This window comes from Manacus candei, unplaced genomic scaffold (assembly GCF_025592945.1).
Source record: "Manacus candei isolate 608988 ecotype Guabito, Panama unplaced genomic scaffold, ASM2559294v1 h1tg000008l, whole genome shotgun sequence".
Taxonomy (NCBI): Eukaryota; Metazoa; Chordata; class Aves; order Passeriformes; family Pipridae; genus Manacus; species Manacus candei.
In genome coordinates this window covers 26,546,146-26,561,180 of record NW_026138056.1, presented here as the reverse complement: position 1 = coordinate 26,561,180, position 15,035 = coordinate 26,546,146, and the positions used below count along the sequence as shown (strand labels likewise).

Genomic DNA, 15,035 nt, shown 5'->3' with positions numbered 1-15,035 from the left:
CTTAAAAACAACAGTAATGAGGGAGACAAAAAAAGAGATATTTGCGAAAGCTTTAGATATTATTTTCAGACAAGTATGTCAAATATAAGGCCTTCTTTGATTTACTTCAGTTTGCACGGGAGGGTCTTTGCACTGCTCCCTGGAACTCCTGGCAAAACACAGAAATCTCAAGGTCCGTAGGTCTCACTGAATATTTCAAGAAAGAAATACTCACTTAATGTTTTACTTCACAGCATTCACATCATTCCAACTCTGGACAGAGGCAGAAAAAGAAGAAGAAAAAAATTAATCAAAGTTTACTAGACAATAAAGTGAAAAAAAGGGAAACATTCAGATTAGTCTTTACAGAGTCTGAGTAATTCACCTCATCCTAAATAGAGTCCTCTCTGCTGTAGAGCCCTGAATATGGGCTCAGGAAAGTTTGGAGAGGAACATAAAGTGATAACTCTTGTCAACTCTGGACAACAGCAGAAGGAAGGAAGGAAAGCCTTCTCACAGCTCTGTCCTGGGAACCTGACATGCAGAGAAAAGTTCTGCCTTCAGCTCTGCCCTTCACCCTTACAATATCACGGCGGTTTTAGGGTAAGCTGTTTGGGTGATCTCACGTCTTCCAAAATCTGCCTCCTCTTATCCACGGAGGAATGTGGTGCAGCAGCCACCAGCGCTGCAATAAGCAGATACTTTGATTGTACACAGGAGAAACCTTGGGACTTTTGAAAGGTCTTTGCTTTATAAAGTGTGGCTCCTGTGCTTTGCCTTGCAATCCTATCTGCTGGCATGTGCAATCATAATCCTTCAGCTGAAGATCTACACTATAAAAGTCTGCTATGAAAGATACTGAATGCTTAATGTTTATCTGTAAATGTCTCTATTTAGAGACAGAAGTTCTATTTATACTTTTACATATACTGTAAATTTTCTGTAATATCCATAAGAGTATGTGATGTGTTTGATCTTCAGGAGTTGTTAGTCTCTCCCACCTGTGGTACTTTGCTGCTTAATAAACTGTCATGGTTTGAATCTTGTTTTCCCCCAGAGGCTAGAAAAGTGGTAGACCTCAAGGGGTGGAAACCCCTGGAAGTTTTGGAGTTCTGTCCAATGGGCGCTTCTGCAAAAATGTCAACATCCCACAAGCTCACCGGAAAAGAAGAGCTGTAGTTTGGTTGTTGAGGAGAGGTGGCCATGTTGTAGAGCCATGAGGAAGGGGCTCTGAGCCCCTTGGGCCCTCTGGGGCCTCCCAGCCCCTGGCTGGGGGGGGCTGCAGGGACCTGGAACAGCATAAAGCTGGGCTAGGTGCCTGTAGTTATGCCGGGAGATGTTTTCTCCATGGGCGCAGAGCAGCAGCCGGCTCTGACCAGAGAAACGGTGGCAGAGAGCCAGAGCAGATAACACCTGAACTGAAGGAGCAGCAGAAACAACATGCAGCACCGCAGAGAGAAGACTCCTGGAAAGAGAGCCGAGGAGAAAGAGAGCCAGCAGTCTGAGAGACAGAGTTCTGGGGGTAAGACTGTACCAGATCCCCTAAAACTCCCTTGAGACCCCTCTTGGAGAAGAGGGACATGGACTCCTATGTAGGAGAAGAGTTTTAGACATGCAGCACCGGAGAGAGAGAGGAGCTGAGAAGCTCAGAGCGTCCTGGAGTTGGACCGGGACGGCCAGAGGAATGCAGGGGGAGTTGACCTTGGCTCCCCCCTTGCACTGCTGCCACGGTGGCAGCCTGAAGGCAGGGCACAGAGGCCCTGCAAGGAGCTGAGTCTCCTGGAGATACCAGACCGTCACGAAGACCCCCCTGTGTCTTCGTGATATGACATGGTGAAACGACCTTGTCTGGGGTTACGAAGCCCACGGAAGACCCCTCGGTTGGAGGCGATGGGGCCGAGAGAGGCTTGAATACCTCCCTCGTGGATGCTGGCAGAAAACCAGCTATCAGCTGCTGCATGTGGAGAAGACAGACAGACTGCTGCCTCAGAAGATGCTGCTGTTCAAAGACTGAAAGGGATCTGCCCTTCTTTCCCTCCTGGACTTTTATTTGGAGGAGAGAAGAGATCTGATCCACTGTAAATACATATGTCATGGTAGAGATAGTTGTGATCATGTGTATAATGTGATATGGTATTTATTTGTACAGTCATTGTAATATATTCCCTTTCCCCCACTTTGAGTCTGGTGTGTTTTGTCTGGAAAAACCCATCTCACATTAGGTTGAGATGTGGGAGGGGGAATGGAGCTAGGGAATTGGATTTGGGGACTATCTCAAACCATGACATAAACAAAACATTTCTTCTTATATCCTGAATAATTCAGGCCTGCAAAAATTTCAGGTTACTTTGTCATTAAAAATGGTTTTGATACTTCACCCGGTAGTCGCTGAATGATGTGAGATGTGTACAAAGGGACATCATAAGGTAAGATTGTTTCCTAACCAGTAACACTATTTCAAAAAGAAGAAAAGTAGGTATTGCTTATCATGTTCTCTGGCTGCTTTTTGATTGATATTTCAGATTAAGAAAAAAATTTATCACAACTCTAGTAAATTAGCTCAAATGTAAGTAGAAGCTGCAATGGCACTCTATCATGGACTACTCCTGCAACGGTCTGTGGACTGAAGGCAAGCACAGATGCTTTGCCATCACCACTTGGATGCAATCACAGCTTCTTGTCTCCAGTCAAGATGAAATTCTACTTCTATTTTTATAGACTCTTGATGATTTTGCTTTATTTAGCCTAACTAGCTATACTAAAACAAAGTTTTAAATGGAGTATCTGCATACTTGGATGTGGGGGGGTTTTGTTGAGTTTTCTCATACCAAATTTGAAAAACATCTTTCCTTAAGTGTAAAGTGAGATTAAAAGCTTCACTTCTGCTAATTTTTATGCTTGATATTTAGTGGACTGAACGAGTGTTGGTTTGTTTTGGCTTTTAATTTTTTTCAGGCACTTGGAAGCAATCTGCTACACACAGCATGAACTAGCAGCCAGCACGAAATGCAACTTCAACAGTGTCCTATCAGTTGGGGAAAAGTCTCTGAACCCGCTAAGCAACCACTGGCTGGGGGCTGAGGATGAAGAGGACAGCATTCTTCCTGAGAATCAAATCTCATACTCCACCAAAGTCTTACCCAAGGTCTTGGGTGTGGAGGTGCAGCAGAGAGGGCAGGTGGATACTCACTGTTGGGCTTCCCAAGGGGCAAAAGCCACAGCAAAAGCTTTAGACATGCTTTTGAGGAATAAATGAGGAACAGATCAACCTGTTGGGCGACACCATCCTCCTGCATCTGAAGGAAACAGCTCATATAGCCTCTGCCCCTTGGACTCTGAGCAAGAGCTAAAAACATTCTATGAGGTTGCAGTTCAGGGTTCTGGATGGCTAAACTCAGCTGTAGTGTATCAGTGCAACTGGAAACGTTCCACTTTGGATGTTATTCACATCAGCTAGAACCACATAACAAATTGTTACTCCTCTGTTTTAGCTTGGTATAAAAAGAGTAGAACATTAGGAAACATCCAAAGTTAATCAGAAAACAGGAGAATAAAAAACATTTCTCAAATTGATTGTACAAAAAAGTTTTATTGTTAAAAGGAAAAAACCCAACAACTTATGGTAGGGTTCCAAAATGCAATTGCTGTGTTTTAAATTGAGTACTGATGAACTTCTGATTCTTGCACTTCAAAACTTCCAAACTTCATGATTAGTTTAGCTCAGTCTGAAGAACTTGACTTTATCATAACTCAAGGCATAGCACCAAAATGCAGTCCTCAGCCTGCCATCCAGTCAGGGTTATTCTGTGGATTAATCAGAATGCCTGATACCCGGAGATTTTGTGCACGTTGGTTGAGCATCTGACTACAGTAGTTCTATAAACGAGTAAGATTATATATCATATAGTTTTCCAGACAGCACAAGATGTATTCTACCTCAGGAAATTTAGTTTGCTTATTACTTTGTAGCTTGGATTCCAGTTGCTTGCAGAAGTTACCTCAGTGTTCTTGAATTATTTGAAAAGTTTGTCGCACTCAGTAAACATCTTGTTTTACTATCATGGTGAAATTCAAGCATATGACCATATTATTCTCAGAATCATCAGAGAATCCTTGTATAATAATATTATAATTGCCCTAAATCAAGCAAGAAAAAAACAAGAAAATTAGTGCATAGTGTTGCCCACTCTTGTCTAGGTAGCTTCTTGGAATGGTTCTAATGATTTCTGTTAGGACTGAAAAAGACATTCCCATCATGTACTGTTCAGATACATGAGTATACATAAAAAAATAGTTCTCAACTTTCTTCTTATGACCAGAGTACAGAGGAACAGCAGTCTCTGGTCTAGCAGAGTCCTATGGGGAAGTGTCAGGTCTGCCATAAGCACTTCATCTATTGGAGGACTGCTCATGGCAGGGGATGTTCCTCTCCACTACCAGCTCTGGGGTTACAAGAGATGTTGGGTTGGATGGAGTCCAACACTGTTAGAGGCCCATGGGCTTTGGGACAAGGGGAGGCTGGAGATTTTGTATCAGTAGGAGCTCCTTAGTGACATTTGTAGGGATTAATAGGGACGATAAGGGTTTGGAAAGGCTCAGGCAGCTGATGGGGCAGGTGTTGTAAGAGACTGGGTCAACCTGATGACTGATGCTGCTCTTGGTTTAACACTGGAGTACTGCTTTTACTTTTGGATATTGTTATCCATTTTCAAATCTTCGAAAATGGTTTCAGGGAGCAACAGACCAGCATGTGAAGAGAATTTAAAATAAAGAACAAAATGGGCAGAAAAAATATGAATGGATTTACTCAAACAGGTAAAAGGAAACACAATTTACCAATTAAAATGGAATTATTAAGGTGACATTAACTGATTTCTAAGGTGACATTAACTGATTTCTTTGGTCTTTTCTTCTATAAAATAAGGGAGGAATAATAGAGAAATAATAACCAGAGGACATCCAGCATTTCAAGGATGCTACCATTTTAGACTCATCACTTTCAATGAGAAAGTGTTCTGACATTTGCTCTTCTGTTTTCTACAGTTTGGGTGAATGTGTCTTTTCAGAAAATATACACCTGTAAGTATGTAATTTTACTATTATTATTTCTTTATATAAAATGTCAGAAAGTACCTTTAGAAATTGTATTCTTAAACCTTTAATGTCAAATTCTTCTACAAGTGTTTCTGTAAAACAGAGATAATTATAACACAAATGGTTACTTAACCATAAAGTCATCAATCAGACTGCCTAAATAACTTCAAAGCAATATGGTATATCTCTCAGCAGCAGTTGCCAATGTCATTTACTCTTCCACTGACAAAGCACTCACCTGGTTTTCTCTCAGAGCTCTGACTATTTGTCAAAATAACGCTAGAAAATAGAAATTAACCACAGTGCTCCTCCAACATCTCCTCCAAACACATCTTACTGTGTTAAATCTGAAGAGAACTGATATAGATTATTAAAGAAAGAAAAACATAGACTGCGTATTTTCACCTCCTCACAGGTCCTTTTTGGCCTTAAGTCTGACATCCTGCCTGAATTCTCTGGATTTGAGCCTGTGCCACATTTATGCTGGGTAGCCCCTACCAGAGGATTGACTCTTCTCTATTTAAAAAAGCATTATACCTCGGTGGAGAGAATTTCTTAAAAAACCCTAAATAACCTGTGTTCTGCATATTAGTAGTGCCAGTAGTCCCTCTCAAGTTTTCTGTACAGTCCAGTCAAATGTTGTCTTTTCATGTCATTTTATAAATGTTAATAATAAGTGTCATACTGAGATGAAGGATATTAGTAATTATCATCTATGGAGATGGAAACTGCAGTACAAGGATGTTAAAACATAGACTTTGGACATTCTCTCTTTTAATGGGGTTTTGGCACTGGAGAACTGGCTGCTCTGAAGTCTGCTGTCTGCCAAGCAAGGCCTAGATTGTGGAGAGAAAAATCTGTTTGCATGGGTTGATGGCACACCGACCTCCTTTCAGCATTTCACACGATGAGTATTCATCGTCAGCTCCACTGCACAGGAGATGCTTCCAGTTAAACGCTCTTTCACCGTTGCGCCAGACATGGAAGACAATCTTCAAAAAGGTGATGTCACTTCCTAATTAAAACATTGCAAGTAAGGACATGATATCTAGCAGGGAGAAAAAACACGTATGCAGACATGCCACTTCGATAAAATATAGTTTTCTCTGAAATACAATATTTTTTAAAGATTCCCCCCAAAACTGGCAAAAATATGTATCTTGAAAACTGTTACATTCAGGGGAAAAAAAAAAAAGAGATAATTTTCAAAAAAAAAAATAAAAAAAAATTTGAGTGACTAATTTCAAAATCTGTTTTAATTTCTTCAGCAAAGATAACAGCACAGTTAACTTAAACACATGCTCAGATGAAGGCTTTACTTTTAGGCACATGTTGCATGTCCTGAATGCTGATAGCCATCATAAAGGTATCTTTCTAGGGAAGAAAACCTAGTCCACCTCCAGAGTTTATATTCAGAAGGTGAAGTTTTTGATACAATCATTTCATAAACATTTCATTAACTCAGCTTGCCAGTTTAAAACTGGGTTTAAAGATTACAGTTGGGTTCAAACACAAATCTAGTACCATTTCCAGCCTCTGGAACACACATATTCTTCACAGAAGTTCTGCCATACTTGGATGGCCTAATGATATTCTCTCTCCTTAAAAAGACTTGGGACTTCTTCAGGCCAGAAGAGCTTGTGTGTGGCAAACCTTGTCTGCTTCTCCCAGACAAATGCACATACACCTGAACCATCTCAGATTTGCACATACAGTGCCAGACTCCATGCAGGGCTCTAGTAACTGCTCCAACAAGTAAAACTCAAATACACTTATTTTCACAGATCATAATTTCTGTCCATCATTATCCAAGTTTATCCATTCCATTTTCAGTCACAAAAACTGATTTCCTAAATCATCTGGCATTTTGGATGAAGTGCCAGCTTTCCACTTGTACTTGATTTTCTGCATTTCCAGATTATAATTGTCTAGTTAAGAGAGACTCACTTGGAATCCAGTAAAGAGTAGCCTTCCAGACCTTTGTTTTCATGATGCTGCAAGGTGTCAAATTAAACATGAAAGTATGAGCTGTAGAATCTATAGGAAAACAATATTTCAAATTGATAGCGTGAATAGGCTTCTCCATGAAAATAATAAAAATATATGTATTTACCCACTCACAACAAGCACACATTTTAAAATGCATTTAATATAAGGTATATACAATATATATGTCTTAGATAATATTAAAAATATTAGACAATATATAAAATTGTCTAATATTTGCAGTAAATACTAAACATGTATTTGAAAATTTATTATTAATTATTTATATGTTTAGAGAGTAAAACCAAAATAGTATCTCTAAGTAACAAGAAAACTCAATTTTTTTGGTTGGTGATATTTTGCACACAAAACCCAGGAAAAAATGTCTTTATTTGTCTTTTGATGATACACAAAATCTTCAGTAGCATTAAACCAGCATGGTCCTCTGCTGAAAATATCCCAACTTATGCTAACCATGGAACCTATATAAACCTGCTGACAACAGCTAAAAATGTTTTTAACGTACCAGCATATTTTCTAGGATAAGGTAAATGAACCTTTGAGTATATTTGCTCTATGAGTGACCACCTAGCATTTTTAGAATATGCAAAATATCAGCCCATGACATAGACATGGCAAGAAGGTACACACTATGCTGTCCCAAAACCTGATACCCCAGAAAAGCAGAATATCACATTCCCTCCTCTTTTACATATACTTCAACCTTTTAATTGTAATATATTTGTTAACTCAATTTGCATAATTTATACAATAGAGTAATTGTAAAATAAGTTTAAATTCATTATCTTCTAATATTTCCTGAACCAAAACATGCCTGCTTTCCTTGAGGGTAAAATTCTCTGTCTTAGCTGCTAGAACCAGCATTGTGGTAATATTTATGCCTATGAAGTATAATTCCTGTTATATGGTAATTAATAACAGAAATAGACTTCAGCTGAACTTTTTTGTATTTTTCTGTATTCATCACAGAAAGAAATTTGAAAGAAAATTTGCATTTCCTCAGTCTACAGTAATTATCATGCAAACTTAGAGAAAGAATTAGCTATATTTTACTTACCACAAAAAGTATACGACATTTCAAGATCTGATGACGTACAAAGAAATTCACCAACTCCAGAGGTGAATAAAGTGAAAAAAATAAGTCCAAACATAATCACTTTGTTTTGCTCAGTATCTAACAGAATAAAACTCTGTTTTGAGGAAAGAGGAACAAAATTCAGCACAGTCATCCTCAGTCACATGTCTTCAGGGAAAGTTCAGTTATTTTTTCAAATTCTCTGCAATCTTAATTAATCCTACTGCAGCCCCCTCAGTTATCATCACAATAAATTTTGTGAAGAAAAAGAATTTCTGCTTTTGTTGCTATATTTTCCCCAGACAACGCAGCTCAAGCCACGGGTGAAAAGTGAAAGAGAAAACTGTGTGAAAAGGGGAACGGAAATAAAAACGCGATTACCAGAAGTATGTAAAGGGCAAGTATAGTTGAGTCATCAGGTGTAACATTTTTAAAGGCATAAATTCAAACACAGAGTTTCCTGTACCTATTAAAGAAAAGAAAAATTGATGAAAACCAAGACCACTCTTTTACCAATATGTAGTCAGTAACTCTCACAAGCTTTCATAATAATTTCTCACAAAGCTCACCGTGCTTTAAGAACACACTAGAAATTTGTAATTAGATGATATATTTCCAAATGGAGCTGAACACAACCATCTGACATGTTATTGAGTAGAACCACTGATGTCCTGCATGACGACAGCTACCACCTTCAAAGCTGTATCTATCACAGTTATTTTTCTTAGGGAGAGAAAACTTAAAAACCCATAAAATTACAACTGATAATTCCCACAACTGCCTACCAGAGTCTCTCTGCGACCTTCTCCCAGACTTCCCCACAGTCTCTGTTGGAGAAGCAGCACTGTATGGTTTGCCCAACAGCTCAGAGCCATGCAAAGGCTGGGTCGAGGTGGACCCCGAATATTAGTCAATTACTAACAAAAGCAGTCAAATTTGGATTGGGATGTTTCAAATAAGAACACAGAATCTACCTGTCACAACTGAAGATAGGTTACAACCTGATTTTATCCTGGGATGCTGAAAACGTTCCAGGTTGCAGATTTTGATACTCAAGTTTGAGACACCGAAACAAAAACTCTTAAAGCACTTTAGATACATCCCCTTATTTCTGTCTGTTAGTGCATTACACAAAGAATAATATATTTTGCCTGTATCTGTTATATCAATTAGGTTGACCAAACTGGGTCAGCACTTACTGCACAAACCTGGCAACACTGCTAGTCCCAGCTACAGAAACAGATCAAATAAAGGCTAATACCTCATCAAGAGAGCACAATCACCATCTAACTGACAGGAAACAATTAAATTTTCTTTCTCACTATAATAAAATATAGAAACCTACTGAATTTATGGGAGAATGACTTACAGAAATTAAATTATTTCTCACAAGTTACCTTTTTGATTTGCATGTATATCTGCAGGTTCCTCTTAGATCAGGAATTGTCTAGGGTTTTTTTTTTAAAAAAGAAGCAGTATATAAAATACACAGGTATTTGAGTTTGTGTTAAGCAGGAAACTTAATAAAAATTACAACAAATATAACTTAATCAATTGTTCTGACTCTTCCCACTTCCCATCACAGTGTCTAAAAGCTTTTATTCTCACAAATTCTGTGTATACCAGAGTAATATTTTACATATTAAAAACATAAAATAGTAAAATATTAGGAAATTGGTTTTCAGAAGTCTGAGCATGTAACACAAAAGATAATTTCAGAATAATGACACGCACAAAACTATGACTGATTGCTCCCAGAAGATGGGCAGAGTTCCCAGACTAGTTAAGGAAGGTGAGAATTCAATTACAAGTGCCTGAAAGCAGCAACTAATGAGTTCATACATGTAATAATTCACAAAATAAAAAATTGAAAAATTAATGTGGCTAGAGAATTCTCCTCAGTATTTCCAAATCTTTCTATAGACCACAAGAAGAATCCCAGTAGCCTGACAGAGTTCAAAATTAAAAGGAACTTCTAGCATTCGGTTTTTAAGTAGAAATTCAAAATTATACAACTTTCCTGACAGATCTCCAGAGTACATACTTCACACGCAGATTTTTGTTGTTGTTCAACAGGATACTATAAAACATATTAATCCTTTGTGATCATAGCAATAACAGGTTTTTTTTCAAGATAGCCAAATCTTGCTTAAAAATAGTAAAATATGCAGTGAAGTTGAAATAAATCAGGAAGGCTGTAATAGTTGGAAAAAAGAAATGGAGTAGTGAGACAGCCACAAAGGAGTGATTAAGCAGCCACTAAAGAAGAGATGCCTTGTGCACATACAGTCAAAAAAATATTCCTTTCAATCACAAAGCCATGGTCACTGCTATGGAGTGAGTTTAAGCAGTAAGAAGCCAAACCAGGCTCTCTGCTGAGTCTTCTGTCAGTCCAATAGATTTAGCACAAGTCACAGGCCAGTCTGGAGAAGTCATGAGATGGCACTGACCGTACCCTACCGATAGATACGATTACACAGCTGAACATGCGTCCCTCTATGGTCAGACTTGTGCTGGCATTGCTGCACAGACTGGAAAGATTACTGCAAATTTACAAGATTTTAGATAAAAGCTCTCTTAATATAAACGAAGACAACCTCTCTGCTGAACTCAGTGACTTTCTAGACGTGGTTCAAGCATAGGTGTTTTTTTCAGACACTTGCTGTAGTAAAGATATAGATGAGGAATTAGTCCCCCCTGGTGGTTCAGATAGACAGACACATGGGGAAACCACTGTACCCTCTTCTGCTCCTTCCTTATTGCACTTTTATTGTACAAGTCAAGACTATTACAATGTTTAAAAAAATCAGCTAAGGAAGCTACATTTTAAAAGGATCTGGCTGTCCAAATGGGAAGACAGAAACAATAATTGCTACTGGTATCAGTGCTAAATATCACTGATGATCAAGCCAAAAATCTTGACCATTGTGTCTGGTCAAATTGTCATTAAATCAAAATAACTTAAATAATTTTTAAATCTTTTCACCAAATTCATTTTTAGATGATTGTGGCTTTTGATGTCCTCTATTGATGCTATTCACAGAAGTGACCTCTTGTGATGCTCACTAAAGCCCCAAACTAGTGCACTGTGGTGTGAAGAGTCTGTTCTCTCCCTTTCAAGTCAATATGAAGGTTACATGAGAAGGATATAAAGTTCTACATATTTTAATTTTACTAAAACCTCTTTCTATACTGTAATCTTTTTCTTACATACACTGATCCAAAAGGAAGGTGAAAAGGAGAGAAAGGGAAGTGGAAAGAGCTACACAATAATGTTACTTCACTAAAATTTTGTGACAATTTATTTCAGTGATTTTGAAATCCTTTACAAGAATATTCAGTAGGGACCAACTCTGATATCCAATCAACAGTACATAAAATAAATCCAAGTCTAGAGAATTTAGGACTTTATAACAATGACTTTTAATTTCTCTACATCTGAAATGCTGAAAGTAGAAGTTTATTCCAAGCCTTCTCACTGATTTTTGGTTAAAATCCTTAAACTAATTCACGATACTTTTATCTTCTTTCTTGATACATTTAAAAAGTACTTAACTTACTTGTCATTGCTTTTCAAAATAATCACTTCATATTTGTATTGTTGACTGCAGATGAGTAGTTTTTGACCAGATAAACTCTTATAAGTCACTGAAATCTCCCTCAGGAAAGATTTATAATATATATGATCATAATATCCCATCACAGAAAAATAAATAACAGTGCACCAGTATAGCAGAGGAAAGTACTCCATCTCCAAGTGTTAGTCAGACAGACTTAAAGATTATGTCCTAGTTCTTGGCTTGTCACAAAATGTCACTTTAATGGAAAACTCTTTTAAGATGTTATCCACATTTATTCAATAAGGAAATAGGCAATAATAACTTAGTTTTTCTTGCAGGACTATTTCTGAAAGTTTTGGAAGAAGATCTTTTTGCATCTGGAAGCAGATATGTTTATTCTGATTCCGGCTTTAGGTTGATGCTGAAGGCACTCCAACATAAGGCATAAGGCATGCATTCACTGAACAAAACCACACTCAACTATCAACATGAAGAATAGAAAACTGTAGACTTTCTTCTAAAATCCTCTCAACCCATCTTTGACAATGTCTATAGTGGAAGGAGAAAGTCATGCCCAAGGATAAAGAAAGGGGTAGAGGTTTCATCTCCTCTACATGCAGCTGATGAAGTGCTTGAGCGAGCCAGGAGAGTCCGCTCCAAGAGCAGTGCACTAGCACATATCCAGTGGTGAGTTGGTAGCACTTGAAAAAGAAATCAAGTAGTTGCTGAAAGATAGAAAAAGTGCTGTGCATTATTCTGAATATATTTTTTAAGTGTTGTATGCACTTTGGCTTAGTGGTTTGATTTGAATATATCACATTAAACCACTGGAGACTATTAAAGTGGAGCAAATACATACCAGGTGGTATCCTGTGGAAACAATTATGTTGGAAATAACTCACTGCCTCTTGCCAGTAGGCTTATGGTTTGTGTTTTCCAAGCCAAGTTTAGGATTAAAGCTTATAGTTATACTCTAAAATATTCATTAAACTATTAAAGTTGTCAAAAAGAAGAGAAAGCAGAGGGTGAAGGGAGAAGAAAGGGATGTGTCCTACCTGAGGCTGACAGTAAGCATACCACAGCAACACTGTCCACCCTGGAATTCCAGAAATGGAGACAGCTGGACATATTTTGCGGCTGTTTGCTCTTGTTCTCTGTTATTCCTTGCTTAAAATAGCCGCTTGCTGAGGTCTGTATAGCTCTGGGATAATCTTATTATAGTGGATCCAACTCCTAGCTAGCACACTTGTCCCAGTTCTCAGGCGGGCTGCAGCAAGCTGTGCTGTACGTGGGGGCATGAAGAAATCCATGGTATGAAGCATGAAGAAATTTGTGGTATGACCACAGAACTTCAGAGCAACCAAATTACAGCAGCTTACCAAGTTTCCATCTATTAAGTTATACTGAGCAATTGTAATAATTCACGTCTGCTCTTAATTTTAACAGCACAAATAGATTTTCACAAAGTTTCCATCACCTAAATTAGGCCCTCACGGTGCCATGTGAAAATCTACTGATTTTTTTCCTCATCTTTGCCAATGTGATGACTGTGGTTTGTAATAAAGTGAGCTCCAGTCAAATTAGTTACCTTTTAATTTTTCAGAGTGTGATTAGGAGTGTGAAGTACCTCAGAGCTTTAAAGATTTCTCTTTGAAGGATCAAAAAGGGATAATTTTCTCATCAAAATTTTTTACATTTGCAAGAAAAGGATGAGGGTTGTGGGATAATTCAATTTAAAAAATAACTTTAAAGAATGACAAGAAGCTTTGTACTTCATAATTAAGAACAGATAGGGACTAATGAATAATAATGTGGACAAAGCCAAAAACCTAAGAAAAAGGGAGAGGGCTAGCAGCAAGAAAATAGCATGTAGTCAGACTGAAAAGAAAAATTTGCATATATCGTGACTGTTTTCCCAGGGAAAAAAAAAAATCAGTCATGATTCCACTTCTGTGGAAGATTCTAAGGCTGGAAGGTGATAGGAAACGTGTCTAGGAAAGAGGTTTGAGTTATTTCACACGTTCTTGCTCTTTACACCAGATTAAGTGAAACTGGTACCAGGGCAAGATGCAAGACTCAGCTGCTATAGACAAGTAATTGGTTGGTCCTGGAAAGGCTGCAGGAGCTCGCAGCCTTCCTCATAGGTGTTGTCTTGCAAATAAGACAGTTTGTAAATCAAATATTTCAGAAAACTGGGCTTCCATCAGTATTTCCTTCAATATCTCCACGATGAGCACATTCTCTAGATCTTATAAACTGTTTCTTCCGTATTGTACACAAGTTACCTACACCCAAAGAAATATCAGTGACTTCCAGGGATGAAAATGCTAGTAGATAGTAATACTTCTGCAACAGAGGGCAAAAAGCTGGTGAACAGTCTGGAGCACCGGGGGAGGCTGAGGGAGCTGGGATTGTTAAATCTGGAGAAAAGGAGGCTCAGGGGGGACCTTATAGCCCTCTACAACTGCCTGAGATGAGGTTGCAGGCAGGTGAAGATTGGTCCCTTCTCCCAAGTCATAAGTGTCAGGACAAGGGGAAACAACCTGAAGGTGCATCAGGGCAGGTTTAGATTAGGCAATATGAAAACTTTCTGCACTGAAAGGGTTGTCAAGCATTGGGCAAGGTTGAGTCACCATCCCTGGAGGTATTAAGCCATGTAGTTGTGGGACTGAGGGACATGGTTTAGTGGTGGAATTGGCTGTGCTGGGTTAATAGTTGGAGTTGATGATTTTAAAGGTCTTTTCCAACATAAATGATCCTATGATTCTGAGTACACAGCCTAAGTGTAGCAGCAAACAAGGTAGAAGCAGATAGAATATTGTGTATCTTCAGTAAGCTTGGTCTTCTCTTTTCTTAACATAAAAGTACTATTCTATTATTTCCAAGTTGCACTTAGGAAGTATGAAGTATTTTTCTGAGACTGTATAATTTATCTTCTGGCAGAATTCTGGACTTTTTAATATTATTTTAATCATCTGTGTGTCAGAAAGCCACCTACTAGTTTAACTTGCATTTCACTGCCAGAACACAAGCAGAAGAAATAATATTTATCTTCTGTACTTTTTTGAGAAACTTAGCCAGTGGAATGGAGGTATCTTACTACTGCTGCTTAAATCTGAATTGGACAAATCTCAAATTTAACAATTAAAACTTTCTTCAGTCAGAAGATATTACCTAAGGGGCACATAAATACATTTTTGGGGGCTTTCTTTTACCTTCTTCTGCAAACGCTGTTTCCTGTTCTCCCTGTATTTGGCACTAAAAGATGAAGTTGACTTCATCTTTCAATGCAAGCACCAAAAGAAGCGAGTGAATGCATC

At 38.2% G+C, this 15,035-nt stretch overlaps 1 protein-coding gene across 3 annotated transcripts; it reads right to left on the bottom strand.

The window, feature by feature from the left end:
• Nucleotides 1-4,010: 4,010 nt before the first annotated feature.
• LY96 (lymphocyte antigen 96) lies at nt 4,011-14,885 on the bottom strand. 3 transcript variants are annotated; one of them, XM_051769258.1, is made up of 6 exons: nt 8,537-14,885; nt 8,138-8,270; nt 7,021-7,110; nt 5,960-6,088; nt 5,113-5,165; nt 4,011-4,116 (listed from the first exon to the last, which is right to left on the bottom strand). In XM_051769258.1, the coding sequence occupies exons 2-6, from the start codon at nt 8,229-8,231 to the stop codon at nt 4,015-4,017; spliced, it is 468 nt and encodes a 155-aa protein (XP_051625218.1). In that variant the 5' UTR covers nt 8,232-8,270; nt 8,537-14,885; the 3' UTR covers nt 4,011-4,014. The 3 variants fall into 3 exon arrangements, with proteins under 3 accessions (XP_051625218.1, XP_051625210.1, XP_051625201.1); XM_051769250.1 differs by lacking the exon at nt 8,138-8,270 and having other exon boundaries at nt 7,021-7,067; nt 8,537-8,621; nt 12,771-14,885; XM_051769241.1 differs by lacking the exon at nt 8,537-14,885 and having other exon boundaries at nt 8,138-8,529.
• Nucleotides 14,886-15,035: the final 150 nt, after the last annotated feature.